This window comes from Equus przewalskii, chromosome 14, assembly GCF_037783145.1.
Source record: "Equus przewalskii isolate Varuska chromosome 14, EquPr2, whole genome shotgun sequence".
In the NCBI taxonomy this organism is placed as follows: Eukaryota; Metazoa; Chordata; class Mammalia; order Perissodactyla; family Equidae; genus Equus; species Equus przewalskii.
The window spans coordinates 28,600,269-28,616,695 of record NC_091844.1 but is presented as its reverse complement, the minus strand read 5'-3'; the positions used below and the strand labels follow the sequence as shown (position 1 = coordinate 28,616,695).

Here is a 16,427-nt window from a genome sequence, read left to right as displayed (position 1 = left end):
CGAGTGATGCGCTTCCCCTTTCTGTCTCTTTTCAGGCAGCGCTGCCTTCTCCATCATCCTGACCCTGGAGGAGAAATACCGGGAGGAGAGACTCCTCACCCTGCCCTGCCCCAGCACGCACCCACCTGCTCACCTCATGCCTGGGTCCAGGGCGGGTGAGGGTGAAGAACCCACCCAGCCAAGATGATCCCTTCCCTGGGGACTGCTGCTGTTGTCCTCCCCCAGATCCTGGGAACCAGCAGGTGGGAGAGTGGCCCCCAGCTGAGCCCTATCAGACTGCTACAGAGAAGGTGAAGAGGGGTTGAGAAGAGGCGCCCATCCCGGAGACTGGAGCTACTTGCCTTCACCCTTGCAGACTCTTGACTGTTTTAGAAGAGAAAGACCTGTTGGTGGCCTTGGCAGGCAGGAAGCTGGACTGTGGCTCTGCCCTGGCACCTATGCCCCTACCTCTGGCAACGTCATGAGCCAGTTTCAGGTGCCCCTGGCAGTCCAGCCAGACCTGCCAGGCCTTTATGATTTCCCTCAGGGCCAGGTGATGGTAGGGGGCTTCCAGGGGCCTGGGCTCCCAATGGCCGGGAGTGAACCCCAGCTTCGAGGGGGTGGAGATGGGCGAAAGAAACGGAAACGGTGTGGTACTTGTGAGCCCTGCCGGCGGCTAGAAAACTGTGGGGCTTGCACCAGCTGTACCAACCGTCGCACACACCAGATCTGCAAACTGCGCAAGTGTGAAGTGCTGAAGAAAAAAGTCGGGCTTCTCAAGGAGGTAAGCTGGCCCTTGCTCGGCTGCCCCGTCCCTCGAGGGTGCTGTGTTCATAGGGGTCTTGCTAAAGACAGTTAAGCCCTTACTCCCGTTTTGATCCTATGGATCCAGCTTTGCCTGGGGCCGTGTGTAGGAATGTAACTGTCATTGGAATCTGGCTTGGGCTCCTTCGCCAGGTTGAAAATTTGTGAGAGAGTCACTGGGCCGCAGAAGGCTCTAAGCTAGCCCTCATCGCTGATGTTTGCATTTGACGCGGGACCATGATATCCAGCTCTGTCTCTGGAAGTTTCTTGTCCTGCTTGAAGCCTCAGGTGTTTTTCAAGGTGCCACTAATGCTTGGGTTACATGGGGGAATTGTGGTGTCAGGCAAGCGATGGAGGCTGATGGATTTGGAAAAATTTGGAGTGACAGGGTGGTTTTATGTTGCCCTGATGGAGTGGGATGTTTCTTTCCCTAAATCTTTTTTTGGGTACCCTCATTTTTCTCAGACGGCAGGAGAGCCAGTTGAAATGGTTTGGGAGTTTAATAAGAAGCCCATGATTTGGTTTCCCCTACTAGACTGAATACTTCTTGAAGTCAAAGACCATTTATCACTGTGTGTTCAGGACCTGGCTCAGTTCCTTGGCGTGTAGTAAGCACTCAGATACCAACTGACTGAGTGAATGATGTGCTGTTGAGACACTGTCAATCCCAGGGAGGAGTACTCCCTTTATTTGGGGCAGACGTAGAGAAAGGGAGGGAGGAGTTGGGATGAGAACAGAGGAGGGAAATGGAGAGGCAGTGACCCTGCGTTGGCCATCTTTCCCTTCCATCCTGGTGGCGGGCTGCCGGCACGAGGTTGGTGGCAGCCGCGACAGCAGAGAGTTGGCAGAAGTAGGGACGAGCGAAGTTGAGCAGCTTGGGAGGAGCGATGTAGCGGCTGAGGTCGCTCCAGGCAGCGGAACTGGCGCTGGACAGAGACGGAGGCCTGCGCTGTCTGCAGGGCTTTCCCGCTCTGCCACTGATTTGTCCAAGGGCTCAGACAACTCAGGCCCCCTCTCTGGGCCTGTCTTCTCCCTGGGGAAATGAAGGGGTTGTGCTTGATGGCCTTTGAAGCCCTTTCCAGCTGGGCTGGGAGCCGCTGTGCTTCTGAGGGCCAGGGCACCTGTGGCTTCGAAGGGCTGGCGGCTGGCGCTCGGGATTTCCCTGACCACTGCTTGCAGGGCTGTGCCGTGAGCGTGGTGGGGCAGTGGTCTCATGAGGATCCAAGTGTAGGGGGCAGGGGAGGGGTGTTACTGCGCTGTTTCTGCCCCTTCTTACCTTCTCTTGTCCACTCCCTGAGGAAGCTGCATGTCATGACCCAGGGACCACAGACTCAGTGCCCTGTTTCGCCTGTCTCTGTCTGGTTAAAGCAGACATCTGGGTCACATTTGCAGCTCCCCACCCCAGCCTGGGAGACAGTGTCCGCCACTTACGTTGCTGGTGTTGGGGGGAGTTGGCATCCTGCTGCCCTAGTGCCCTGTGGGTCGTTTCTGAAAGAGGGGTGGGACCAGGGATAGGCTTCGCTCCTGGGAGTGAGGTCTGGTGTTTTGGTGTAAGCTTGGTGCCTTTGCTTCCTCCCTTCCAGTGCTCACCCACTTCTCCACCCCTGTCTCATTCCGTTCCTCCCCTAATCAAACCCGAGGCGTAGGGGGGCTGAGCTTTCCGGGCTGGATGTTCCTGGAACGAGATGCCCTTGTGAACCGTGTTTAACTCTTCTTTGGGCAACGACGAGGCATACCTGAGTGAAAGGGGCTGGAGGGAGGCCAGGGTCCTGTCATCCTTGTGTGTAAGCTGCCGGGTGGTCGTGGTTAAGATACCGGGGATCTGGGTTGGCTGAGGCTTCGAGCCAACCCTGCTGAGGGACGTCTGCCTGCCTGCGGACCTTGCCATGGCTGGCTGCCCCTCTAGATGCCTTCGTGTCGGGGAAAATGCGGCTGGTGGCCTGTGCTATCCCAGGACAGGGTCCATGTGCTGGTCCGTGGAGCAGTGCTGGCCCGTGACAGAGTTCTCCCAGTCTCCAGAGAAACAGTGGAAAGCGGACATGGGGTGAGCTTTTTTTCTTAAAGCTAACTTTCTTTGATTTAAAGAGCAGTACTTCGTTTTAAGGATAGGTCCTTTCTACTTCTTGATGTTTAAAATGTTCTTTCTTTTCTGAAAGGAAGGTGTTGATAGAACCTTGATAGAATGTAGATTTTTTTTTTTAAGTCTTTACTTGGCAAAATCCAAAAGGGCAACTAGTGTCTGTCTCCACAATTTTTTTATTGGTCCGTGAAGGCTGAAAGCGTGGGAACCACTGTCCGGGCTACCCTGCGCTTAATGAAGGTCTCTCTGGCGTAGGCGCGTAGCTGAGACACACCCAGGAGGCTCTGCCTGAGTGAGCCCTGAGAACCAGCCTGGCGTTTACGGCCCCTCAGGGGACTGCTGGGACCTTAACCATTAGATCCGAGCAGCCATGTAGCAGAGAGAGATTGGGAAAGGGGGAGACACATTCCTGGCATCTGAGTTTTCTTTGGTTTGGGCTCAGGAATAGAACTTTAGAAGTTGGCCCTGACTCTTCAGATGGGATAAGACACCGCATCCCAGGAGGCTCTTGGGAATCAGACCATCTCCTTGCATCTCTGTTCCCTGGGTTTCCTCTGCTGGGCACCCTTTCCTTACTCCCATCCTGTCTGCACCTCTCCTGGCTCCCTTTGAGCTATCTGCTGACAGCTGCTTGGTATCATCCTGTAAAGGGGAGAATGCAATCTTGAGTTTCCCATCTTCCTTCCCTGCTCTTCTCTATTCCCAGTCGGGGGACAGTGGGGGTGTTGCTGTGGAGCCCCTCTACTCAGAAGAAACGGTGCAGCGTTTTAAGACTAGAGATGACTCCCGGCAATGAGCCCTTCCACCACAGAGGCAGGTGGCTACATCTCTGGGTCCTAAAGTGAGATACCACACCTGAGGAGATTCGTTCCTGTACTGTGGTTCCAGTTCCAGGAAGGGTTTAGATCCTGGGCTGATGTCAGAGGCTGTTTGACTTCCACATTCTGTTTCCCTGAGTATTGGCATGGAATACAACGAAGATGGCTGACTGAAAAAGTCAGGTTTGGTGGTTGTGGAGACACAGTAGGCCTTAGAACCCAAAGTAAGCACCGTGCCACCTACTCTCTTGAGATCGGTTTTCTCCTTTGTAAGATGGGGGAACCCTTCTTTGCAGGGTTGTTGTGAGGGTTGAGATAAAATATGCATAATGTCTGGCACATAGTAGGTAACCCAGTGTATGTGGCAAAACAGTCCTAGAATGTCTAGAAAAAAATTAATCTTTGTGCATAAACAATTGCACACATATGCAGTTAGTTTCTGAGTCGTAATTGTAAAGATGCAATACGAAATAAGTGTTTATCTCAAGACATCCTCTAGCTTACTCAGAGCACAACCCTGGGGCCAGGCAAAGGGAGTTAGGAATTGCTAGTCTCTTTGCTGAAGGAGGCAGCTGGACATCCAGGAGCAAGGAGCTGCTGTGGTCCTGGACCTGAATGAAAAGTTGCTCCTGGGTGAGGAAGTAAACCTGATAGGGAGGGTAGGAGAATAACCCTTTGTGGAAAAAAACCTGCATAGAAAAATGTAAGCCTAAGATTGGAAGCAAGACTGAGAACATTGTGGGTAAAAAATTGTAGAGAAATAGAAATATATATGGTGTCAGAACACTGTCAAGCTCACAGCCAAGTGGCTTTAATGGCTGAACCAGATCTCTGTGCCAATTCTGAGACAGGATAGCTTGGAATTGGGGATCTCTCAAAGATAGGTGAATACCTGATGAATTCCTGCCTCGCCTGCTGGTAGTCTGTCTTCTTGAAGACGGAGGGTGTGAGGAGGAATGCTTCCCACCAGCAAAGGGAGAGTCAATGGGTGAAGTAGAAGTGATGAGACTCTTTAGAGAAAAGACCCCATCTTGGCCCCATTTGTGAAGCCAGAGAGAAGGCTGGGCAGGAGAGGTGTTCACCAGAGACTTTAGAAAATTGTTTTTCAAATGCAAACAGTTTTTAACCCCATGACCACAGACTCTAAAAGGGAAGTTAGCTGGAGGGATAGCTTTGCTCTTTCAAAAGGCAATGCTGACAGAACAGCCCTGAATGGTACCCTAAGGAGGAAGGTGGTGGGACTGGGGAAGAAATGAGTCATCTGTGGGGCTGCATGGGCTGCTGTCTAGTGAGTGCATATGGTAAAAGACCATGCTCCCTGTGTGGAGAAGGGGTGTGTGTCACTGAAGGCAGATTCAAGAGTGGTCTGACCCCTTACGAGGAGCATCAGGAAGTCCAGCGGCCAGAATGTGCTGAGATTGGTGGAAAATACTCAAGACAATAAAAGTCTTACACATTCCCAGCAAGAACGAGAAGGAAGGGGTTGGCTTACAACTTCGGGGAGCAAAACTAGTGACAGAGGGAGAGCAGCCAGTGGGTCCCTGTCGTGTTAGGTGGTATAAACTGAGGAAAGACCACAGCATGTGTGGTTGGGAAAAGAGAACCAGCCTGCCGCCCTGGGTCTGAGTCATTCACTCCCTACTGAACACCTTCGGATATGCTCTCTGACACCTGTACAGAATTATGATGGTTCAAAGAGGGCCGAAAGACAAGAGACAGGCAAAAAGTTCAATTTTTGAAAGAGATTTTGGGAATTTTGAACGTGTAAGCTTGATGTCAATTTTTGACAGTTCTAGAGCGGATTTTTAAAAAGGTGGCTTGTGGGACTTTAGAAAGGTGAGTGCTGAGCTTTAGGGGTGCCTGTGGTTCTTTACAAAGCAGCCCAGTCAAATTAACGGATCTGGATTTCTGCAAATAGATGGTGGTATCTCCTACCAGCTTCTTGGTCAGATCAGAGGGCCAGTTTTTTATTTAAAGTCATCCTGAAGAGAGGGCACTGGTATAGCTGTCCTGTTCAGACTTTATATCAACCATGTAAATCGGGGGTTCCACATTAGGATCACCTGGGTGCCACCCCAGGGATTGATTTAATTGATGTGGAGTAGACCCTGTTGGGCTGGGGGCTCCCCAGGTCTATATAATATGTATTTAGAGTGGAAATCCTCTGATGCAGTGCGGGCTGAGGTGATGGGCACTTATCTGGACTCTTCTACTGCACATGGCTTGCTTGAGTCTTGGGGCACCTGAATGGTTTGCAGCCATACTTCCACCTTGCTAATCACTGGACCAGCAGCATTGGCATCATTAGAATGCGGAATCTTGAGCCCTACCTCAGACCTGCTGAATTAGAATCTGTTCTTTAACCAGATTCCCCGGTGATTTGTATGTCCATGAGAGTTTGAGTAGTTTGAGTTGTTTACAGCACTTTGTAACTAGGAGAAGGGATGGGGCATGGAGAAGGGGACAGAAATAAGTTTTGATGAATAGGTAAAGAACTGCAGTTGCCAACCAGGGTGAGGAGGATGACTCAACCCACTTCTTTGCCCTGTAGGCCAGGGAGACAAGAACCTCTTGAGATTTACTCCACGTTTGTTCTTATTCTTCTGGAGTCCATTTCCTTCTAGCCTAGTGAGTTATCAAGAAAACTCTTTAAGAACTTGTGTATGTGTCCTGGGAATAGTCAGGGAAGGGCTCTTAGAAGATGTTTGCTGCTCAGCAGCCTGGCTTAGGATGTTGGGACCCCATGAGAGAGTTGTCGCTGGTGGTGGTTGTGAAGAGGAGGTGTGTGTCCATAGCATCTTGGGTCTCACAGAAGGGTGTGGAGGCTTCTGGAGCTGAAGGGATTTGTGCCTTCTTCAAATGATGTAGGTAGTAGCGTGTCAGAGCGTGGGTGGGTGAGTGGTGGTGGTGGTGGTGGTGGTGCAGATGTTAAGTTGGGTGATAGAACAGGGGGTTAAGGAGATTGGGACAGTCTGGAACAATGGACCCAAGCCAAACTTGATGGAATTTAATTAAGTTAAATCCACAGTCCTGTACTTGTTTAAAAAAGAAAAGAAATAAATGCACAAGTAAGGAACCCTGGTTTCCTAGCAGGTAGAAAGAGCTGAAACTCTAAAAGGGATGTGGATGGTCTATCTCGAGATCTGTCAGAGTGGTCACATGCAGCACAACTGAAGGAAACAGGGCTGTTCGGCTTGGAAATAAGAAGAGGAACACAGGTTGAGGGGAGTCTTGTGTGGAAGAGTGAGTCAATTCCTTCGTGTAGGGGGGTGTGCAGAACTTTTATTAGTGGGTGGAAGTTATAAGCAGATAGACCAAATCCATGTTAGAAATAAGAATTGTCTGACATTTACAGCTGTTCCAAGAGTGAAGAGCCAGCCCTGTGGCTGCACGTGTCTACGTAGAGGCTGGGTGCCCTGGCAGGGATGTTATGAGGACATCCTCTGTCAGGTGGGGGCTTCCACACTTGGTGTTTCTTGCTAAGCCTATGTAAAGTGTAATTGAGGTCTATTTTCATATTCCTTGGACAACTACGTTGCAGAAGAAACATCTCTCTCTTACGCCCTAAAGTTTTTGGTCAAGTTCTAGACTTAATCTTATGCCTAGACCTAATCTCAGACCTGGGTTGAAATAGAGTCTGAACTTTCTGAAAACTTTAGCCAAATGTTGTGTGAACGTGCGGGGGTGTGTTTTCTCGAGTTAGAGCTCCGTGGTTTTCAGCAGATTCTCAAGAGTATTCGTGACCTCTAAATTTAAGAAGCAGGCTCTACCTGAGCTGTCCAGTATGGTAGCCATTAGCCACATGTGGCTATGTGAATTTAAGTTAATTAAAATTAAATAAAATTAAATTCAGGAACTCAGTCACACTAGCCACCTTTCAAGCGCTCAATAGCTGCATGTGGCTGGTGGCTTGTGTATTGGACAGTGCAGACATAGAACCTTTCCGATATCATGTGACATGGAGTTTTCCTGCGTGGTCTCTGAACCCTCAGCAAGGCCTCTTTGCGGGTTGGAGAAATAGTTATTCAGGTTCACCTGTTCTCAGAAGGATTTTTTAGGTTAGGATCCCTGTTGTCACTCTGGTGTGAGTGGTGAGGGCTGTGGCCGGGGACAGTGCAATGGTTAGAACCCCATTGCAAAACTCATTGCTTCTCTTTGAGGGCAAGGGCCGTGTTTTAATTATCTGCTATGGGGAAAGAACAATAGGAATGAGGTGTGGCTCTCTAGAGACTTTCTCCGAAGCTCCACAGCGGGAAGTAGACTCTCTCACCCACAGTCTTGAGTAGTAGCTCTGGTGAACTTTGACCATGTTTACTTCTGGCCCCATGCTTACTTCTCACGGACCCCGTCCTGAGTCAGTCATGACCTCTCCGCTGAGCCCTCATTCTGGTGAAGGCAGTGTGGTGACTGGGTGAGTTGAAAGACCACCTCAGGGGTCTCAGGAGCTGTCACTAATTCCTCACTCCCCTCCGCATCACTGCTTTACAGCTCCCTTGTGGGTGGCGGGCAGGGTACTCAGGAAGAGAGAAGGTGTTGGAAAAGAAAGGGACCCCTTTATCTCCTTGAGCCTTGCTGCTGCCGGGCTGCCTGTTTCTGGAAGAGTCTTTCAGGGTTAATCTGGGCTTCGACCTGAGTGTGTCTGCGCAGGGCCAAGGCTGCTGGCACACCTGGAGTGGGGACACCCCTCTGTGGCCCTGTCTCTTGTCATTTACATAAGAAATCCGATAACGTAAGTTTTTATTAGTCACTCAGGGAGGGGAAAAAAGAAAGCCGGTGGCCCAGGGTGGGTAACTGGCCGGCCTTCCCGTCACCACAGGTCTGGGGTTGCTGGCTTGCTTTGGGTCACACAAGCTGTGTTCCTGCCTGCTGGCTCTGACCTGTGCAAGTTCGAACCCCGTTGTGTCCCTGCCTCCCCACACCCAGCCAGGGAGTTCATGGGCAGAATAATGCACTTCCCACTGCTGGTAGAGCAGCAGTTCTAGATTCTCTGAATGGAAGGGGAGCTGCGTTGAGTAGAGTCATTTGGGGGCATTTGCCAGACTGCCTGTGCCCCATAGTCCCCTATTCCCCCTACTTACTGCTGGAGGAAGCCTCAGGAGGGGTGTGGAGATGCTGGGTCAAAAACAGTCACGCGGTACTGGATTAGAGTTTGTTCTCCTTCTGAGCCATTCGTGTGGACAGGATGTCGGGTGGCTCTCTCCTGTCTCCTTTTTTCTCTCACTTTTTATTGATTGCTCTGCCCGCTAAGGGTAAGCTCTGGATGCCCCAGTTCCCTCGTTGATGCTGGAGCCCTAGAAGAGAGGGATGGCGGACTCTCACCGTGAGGGCTGGGTCCTGCCTGGACTGTGTTCTCGCTCAGGATGGGGTGGGCTGCAGTGGGTGGGGGCATGGGGAGCCAGCAGGAGAAGAGCTGGTGCGGTGCTAGGAGGAGAAGGAGAAACACCTTCCTGGAATGTTTCTTCTGTCCCAGGACCTACAGTGTCCCCTGTGTGGGGGAGGGCAGCTCTGTTCTCTGGCGCTGCTTCAGTTTCTGGAGGCGGGACGTCGTCTACCTTTGATTTGTAGACCCACAGTTGCCTTCCCAGCCTCATTCAGCAAATCGCCTGGGACTGCCTGTGTGCGAGGTGCTGGCTGAGCCTGAGGCGCAGGTAAAGGGGAGGCAGCGTTTACTCTGTCCTTAATGAGCTCACAGTCTGGGGAGGGAGACAAGCGCGGAAACAAATAATTACAGTACAGTCTGGTTGGGCTGTAAGGGAGCGATGCCTTGAGGGCAGAGACCAGCCTTAGTCACTTTTGGGCCCACAGAGCCCAGCGGGGAAGGGAAGGAACACATTTTGAGAGTTTCAGTGTAGTGATATGTGAAGGATGACGGGGGTGGGGGGGCTGGGGGGCGGGAAGGGTGGGGGATGGGCATGACCACCTTCCAAGAGGAGGGAGGCATCTCCCCTGAGCCTGAGGTGTGAAGAGATGCCACTCTACTGCTGGTGGCTGGTGGCAGGGGTGTAGAGGGACGCAGACAGACCACAGGGCGCCACCGGAGGGTGTTCCCAGATCCTTGAGGTGAAATATAAGATGCTTTTGTACTAATTCTTCTTGGAAGTCTTCCCCGGGGCTGCCCCCAGGTTTCTAAACCACTCAGCATTCCTGTCCCGCCTTCTCAACGACCTCTTCAGGTCCCGTGTTATTTGCTTGGGTCCTGGAACATTTGATGGTTCAAGGCTGTTGAATTTGGGGTGGGGAGACCCTGATGAGGTTCACAGACTGTCAGACCTTCTCACAAGCATCTCCGATGGTGTGCAGCTGTGGGCAGAGCCACATTGCTACCTGTCAGCCTGGGCGGCCAGGTGCCTCCTGTTTGTTGGTATGGAAGCATGCAGGAGGAGTTGCTGGCTCTCTTCCCTCGGACATTGCCGACTGCCAGGGTTCAGTCTGGTTCTGCTGCATCTCCAAGGAGGAGCGTCTTGTCTTTTTCTATTGCTGCTGCTGCTGCTACTGCTGCCGCTGCTCCCCCCACCCTCCTCCTCTTCCTCGTCCCTGCGATTGCTGTTGACACAGACTTCCGCTGCCAAAGCTAATTGTGAGGCCTGATCAGTGAATGAAGGCAAAGGCAGTTCCCATGACAACCGCAAAGAGTTTCAAATATAGAGGATGATGTGTGTGATGGGCTGCAATTACTTGGGTGGAAATTGATGCGTGGACACCGGGGACTTCAAACATAGACTCTGAAGGTGGAGGGGGTGTTGGGTTTCTTGGCAGGATCCTTTGTGCGATGGAGAGGGAAGGGAAGGAGGTCACAGACTTCCCCCACAGTCAATTCCAAGTTCCTTTAATGTGTGGAATGTTGGGCAAAACCCCGTAGGGGCTCTGGAAGGGCCATGATTCCAGCCATTCTGGTTGGAGAGGCAGAACACCCAGAGAGACAAATAGCAGTACCAAGTGTCAAATGAGAAACATTAGAAGTGCTGTCGGCTGGCAGAGGACTGTGGTAACCCGAGAAGGCTTCCTGGAGGAAGTGGGGCTTGAACTGAGCTTTGAAGGAAAGCTTTGTGGGGAGTGACCTCATTCAGGACACAGCCATGGCCAGGGAGGAGGGAAATCCCGTCTACACCTTGCCAGCTCTAGAAGAGGTGGGTTGATATGAAATCATAGAGTTACACAGAGCAGCCCTGACAGTATTACCAAGAGTGAGAGGTGGCAAGAGCCCAGCCTAGTCATTTTCTAGTTGTGTGGCCTTGGGCAAGGTGCGTTGCCACGCTCTGTCCCAATTTCTCCATCTATAAAATGGGCAAGAATAATTCCTGTCTCATTGGTTTGTTTTGAGGGTTAAATAAGATACGGTACCTCATGCTCCCACTATGGGGCCCGACATGAGGTTGGGGCTTGGTTGATGCTTTTGCAAATCTTCCCAGATCTATGTCTGCATGTGTCCCCATTCCCTAGTCTTTGTCAATCTGTGTGGGTTCTGGCCTGTGGGTATCCGTGCTCCTGAGGTTCTCGGTCTTGGGGTATTTTGTGTCTTCTGAGAGTGAGTGAATCCATTCACTTCTCCCAGTGGGAAGGGCTGTGGCCCCATTTCTCCTGCTGGAAGTGCAGTGAGACTGGGGGTCATAATGGAAGGTGGGGAGGGACCCTTGGCCTCCATGCGAGAGACCCTCAGCCCCCAGGCAAAGGGGTCCCAAGTACCTCTGGGTCAGTCACTGTGAAGCCCCAGATGTAGAAAGAGGGGCAGATAGAGATGGGAGAGGGTCAGGTGTAGGGTGTGGAGAGTGTCTCTGTTGGAGGCAGAGCGGCCCCAGCATGTGCCTTTGTGACTCCTTGGAGCTCTGGCATTCCAGGTGCCTCAGAAAAGGGCAGAAGGCCGGGGCAGGACAGAGATGGGAGGAGGTAGACTGTCTCGGGGACCATGGGCTCCTCTAGGGTATCCGCAGGCTGCTGGGGGGTGCACTGGGACCTGTGGTTGGGGTAGGACTGAGTTAGCACTGGGGGTGGGTCAAGCAGAGGATCAGGGTGGCTCCTGGAGGCTGGTAAGGAAGACGTGTGCTGGCTGAACAAGGCTGGGACTCAGCTATCGTTTGGTTGTGGCAGGTCCTGCCACCCAGGGGAACAGGTGTCCCCCCCGATCCTTGGGGACCTCAGAGAGAAGGCAGACCAGGAGAGTGGCCTCTGTGTCTCAGCGCCCAACCCCCTGCCTCTCCACTCTCCTTGTGTAGAAACTCAGCTCAGCACATTCCAGCTCTGCGCAGAGCCTAGTAAAGTGGGGAAGACAGGGCCCCCGCCCACGTGGGGAAGACGGCCGTGTAAATAAATAACCGCGCTTGGTTGTGACTGGTGCTCCAGGAGGGGCCGCGCGCTGCTCTGTGAGGCCCCGGGAGGAGTGAGTGATGCTCACAGGGGCTGGATGAGCTGGGAAAGCAGCAGACGGAGGTAACTCTAGGATTGAGCCTTGCACCGGGCAGGACAGGGGAAGGGAACCCAGGCAGGGAGCAGTGTCTGGAAGGCTCTGAAGTCTCCAAGCAAAGTGGTTGGGTTCAAGTGACCCCACCCCTCTTTGCATTTCCCTGGGGTTGGCAGAGAGGGGGGGTTAGAGAACTGGAATGAGAAAGGCCTAGACTGGAGTTCTAGCCCACCACTCATCAGCTGTGTGTTGACAGGCAAGTAACTCAACATCTCTAAGTCTGTTTCCCCATAAGAGGCGAGGTTTTGGTGGAGTAAATCGAATGAGATGCTCCTGCAGCATGGTTGGCACAGGGCCTGGTAGGTAGCAGGGGCTTGATAAATTGTGGCAGCCGCAGCAGCAACAGTATTAATTGCTACTGTTCAAGCAGTGTTGGTCGCTCTTATTCAGCAGCAGACTGTGTGTGGAGTGGGGAGGTGGGGCAGGAGTTTTAGGGACCAGGATAAAGGAGGAACTCCACTTGGCCTGGCCAGGGTAAGATCTAAGAGGTGCAGGAGCCCAGTTTCCCATCTTGAGCCATAGCTCAGGACATGCTCCTTGCCTTGCCTTGTCACCTGCCCTGGGGAGGAGCCCAGGGGGCTGCCCTTTGTCCCCAGAGGTGAGGCAGGTGTGGGCTCCAGTGCCTCCTGTGGTCTCTTCATCAGAGACCAGCTTTACTGTCTCTCCTAGGGCAGCTCGTCTCATTCTGAGTACCCCCTTGGGGCCCCAGGGAGTGGGCAGCAGTTGGGCATCTGTAGTGGAGCAGGTAGCAGAGCGCATCACTGAAACAGGGGCTCTCGCACACCTAATTAGTCCTACAAGTCACTTCTCTTTGGCCTCAGCTGCTGCTTCTGCGAGATGAGAAGTAGCACACAGTGAGCTCTCCCAGAAATTGAGTGACAGTAGCCAGCAGCACCTACAGCGTGGCAGGCACGGTGCTGCATTTCTTCACAGAATCCTCACAACTGTGTATGAGGTAGCCGCTATTTGTAGTTCCATTTTACAGATGAGCAAACTGAAGCTAAGAGAGGTAAAGTACCACCGCCATGGTCCTGCTGCTAGGTAGTGGGTGGAGCCAGGGATGGAACTAGATCTGTGAGCCCCAGAGTCTATGGAAGTCCCCTTCCTGGGAAGTGGAAGCTATGGAGTTCAGCTTCAGGGAGGGGATGAGGTAGAGCAGGATGTGCCCAGGAATTAAATCCAGGAGTGGATTGCGGGGCCTTCCTCTCCCCATTCTGTTCTTTCTCCTCCTGCCCATCCTTCAAGCTCCTGGGTGTTGTACCTTCAAAGGCTCAGAGTCTGGGAACTGGAGGCCAGGGCTCTTGGAGTCTGGGGCATCTCCCCTCCTCAGCCTTTCCTTGGGGAAAGGGACCCCTAAGGTCTGGGGAGCCCTTAGGGCCTGGGGGGTTGCCTCCTGTGGCCTTTCTAGGAGAGGAGAAAACATGGAGGCGGGGGTGGGGGTGGGGGCGAGCGCTGTCTGCATGGCGTGGATATGTTCAGGCAGAGGCGTGAGTGATCCTAGGGTGAGGTGTGGGTGTTCTGTGTGTATGGCAGGGCGAGGCCAACTCGGTGAGGCTGTGAGCCACAGGCAGTGTGGGCTTCAAGAAGTCTCTCTTCTGAGGAGAGCGCTGGAGGGAGGGAGGAGTAGGACCGCATAATGGTTAAGAGTCTCATCTTTAGAGCCAGACAGACCTGGCTTGGAGTCCCAGCTCTGCTGTGTTTTAGCTGTGTCACCTTGGGTAAGTTACTTCACTTGGCTTGCCTGTTTCCTTGAATCTGCAAAATGGGATAAAGGTTCATCCAGCCAACGTTTTCCTTTTTTTTCTTCGAGGATTGCAGGGGCCGTTGCTCTTCATGCTGTTATCACAGCGCCCGGCACTGTCCTAGCTGCCGCTCAGATGTGGCAGTTTGCTGGTATCCTGGGGTTAGAGAGTGGCCGGAGGGGAAGTCCCACCAGTGTCTGCTCGCCCTCAGGCGCTGTCTGTCATCTTTGACCTGGAGATGCGGAGGATGCCTCTGGGTATTACCTTCGGGGTCCCCTACGCGGGAGGAGGCGGGGGTGCCCCGGGTTCCCCGGCCTGCCAGGGAGCGTCGGCGGGCCTGGGCAGCAGCCAGCGCGGCTCCACGGCACCCTTGGCGGCGTCCCCGCCTCCTGGCTGGGCAGGTCCAGCCCCGCCGGCCCTGCCCCCGCCCGGCCAGCCACGGGGATTGGCTGGCTAGCGCGCCGCCCCCTCCACACCAGCCTCGCCGGCGGCGGGGAGGGGAGCCAAGCCGGCAGCTGGCCGCCGCCTCCTCTGCAGTGCCTCCCTCCGTGCGCTCCGGCGGGGATAATGGGAGGCCCGCCGGCCGATGCACCAGAGGAGGCCGGCCGAGGTAGAGCGGGCAGGGCGGGGAGGGACGAGGCCAGACCGGACGCAGGAGGAGGGGCAGTGTCCTCCTGGATCTGGGGAGGGTGGAAAAAGGAGAAATGAAAACAAAAACACACTGGAAGGCCAATGAGCCCATCCACCGCGCTTCTGGGCGGCAGCTGGAGGCAGGAAGATGGTCCCTGCTCTCCTTTCTTTCCAAGGCCCCCTCCCTCCCATTCTCCCTCTTCCCCTGCAGCGGGGTTGGGGGTGCAGCAGAAGGACTTTGCTTCTTTCCTGGTGTCAACCTGGCTCATCAGTCTCTCCGGCTTCTTTTGCAGGTGGAAATAAAGGCTGGTGAAGGAGCCGGGCCGTGGGGACAAGGGGCCGCTGTCAAGGTACCTTGTGTGTGTGTGCGCGTGCGTGTGTGTGTGTGTGCGCGCGCGCGGCGCGCGCGTGTGGCGGGGGTGAAGTGTTTGACTGGATTGGATAAAAATAAAGGGTCTCCTCGGGTGATCCCTTAATCTCCCACTGTGTGTGTAGCAGCAGCTGAGGGGGAGGGGCGGCGGGGGTGTGGGCGGCCAATGAATTCTCAGGCCTGTGTGGGTTTTGTTTGGATTCTTTTTGCTTTCTCAGCTGGACGGTTTGGGTGCAGTTGGGATTGGGTTTGTTGAACTGTTTTTTTTTTTTTTTTTTAAGACATGCATCCCACTCCCCACCCTTGCCTCTGGAAATCTCCCGAGAATGTCCCTGGCACTGTTGGTTTGCGTCCAATCTGCAGAAATCCCGGGGGGAGGGGGGTGTAGGAGGGAGGGGGAATTGCTCCTGAGTCTGAAGCTGATAGGGTGTCATTAGTCATGCTGCTGTCACCATGGAGATGGCTGGAGAGGAGAGGAGGTGGTGGGGGTGAGGATATTTTGGGTAGGGTGGGGGCTGATGCAACATCATGACTGGGAATCCGGCGGGCGGGCGGGCGGCTGCTGCTGTTACTCTGTGCCGCTTGGTGCCTGGGGGACTGAGAAGGGAATGTTACCAGGTGCGTGGGAAGTGGAGAAGGGGGCACTGAGCTTCTTCATGTGCTTGTCTGAGGGCCAGGGCTAGGGTATTTGGAGCAGGGCAGGGCAGAGTCCGGTGGGGTATCAGCCATTACAGGGAAACACAGATGTTCCTCCTGGGTTGGCAGGGACCAGGATCAGTAGGTTTCCTTGGGCTTTGCCCCTGTTTTCAGGGCTGGGGACCCGCCGTGAGTTTGGGATTACTCAGCAGTATCCTCTGCTGGCCCAGGGTGGAGAAAACAGAGCAGGAGGCAGCTCCATGTGGCAGCCTCTCAAGTTAAGAGCAGAGAGGCTGGGAACTGAGTGTGGGGAAAGGTGGGTAAGGGCAGGACAAAGTGGGACTTCTCCTAGGAGAGAGGGAGCCCCTGCCTCAGCCCCACCGTCCCCTTCGGCCCCTGGAGCCTGTGGGGAGCTGGGGGAATCTGGTTGCTTAGCAAGCAGGTGGGCGAGCTGCTCGTGTCCCCAGACGCTCTTAGACTTTCCTCCCTGGAAATCCTCCTCCCGATTCCTGGGAAACCTGTGGGAAGCTCCGTGGAGCTGCTGAATGTGGCACCCTGCCTCCTCACTGCCTGGGCGGGGACAGTAGCAGGGAGGGACTCTGCTTCCCCACGTGGGATGGGGGCTCCTGGGTGAGGTGCATCAGGAGCCGGGGTGGTTCCCTGGCCTCCTCCCAAAGAACTTGAGGCAAGGAAGTGCTTGGAGGAGGGCAAGAATTTTGCTTCTGGAGCAGCTGCTAGGGGAAGGAGAAGAGCCAGGTGGTGTTGGCTCTCCTGGAGAGCTGGGTGTGCCTTGGTGAGGCTGGGAGGAGTGGGCGATCACCTGGGACGAGACCGTGGGAGGCTCCTGAGGCAAGCAGGGGGTGGCTGATACTGGTGATACTGTGGGAGGGGAGGAGAGAGCTATGAGCTCACT

General features: G+C 54.0%; 1 protein-coding gene across 5 annotated transcripts in view; it reads left to right on the top strand.

The window, feature by feature from the left end:
• Nucleotides 1–16,427, top strand: part of TET3 (tet methylcytosine dioxygenase 3) — a 102,944-nt gene that overhangs the window by 2,132 nt on the left and 84,385 nt on the right. For 4 of the 5 annotated variants that reach the window (XM_008533673.2, XM_008533674.2, XM_070573775.1 and 1 more), the window contains exons 2-3: nt 36–763; nt 14,802–14,858. In XM_008533673.2, coding sequence (XP_008531895.2) covers nt 461–763; nt 14,802–14,858 — 360 coding nt within the window. In that variant the 5' untranslated portion in view covers nt 36–460. Of the gene's footprint in view, nt 1–35; nt 764–14,367; nt 14,489–14,801; nt 14,859–16,427 lie in introns of those variants that run through there. The other variant, XM_008533677.2, reaches the window with a different exon arrangement.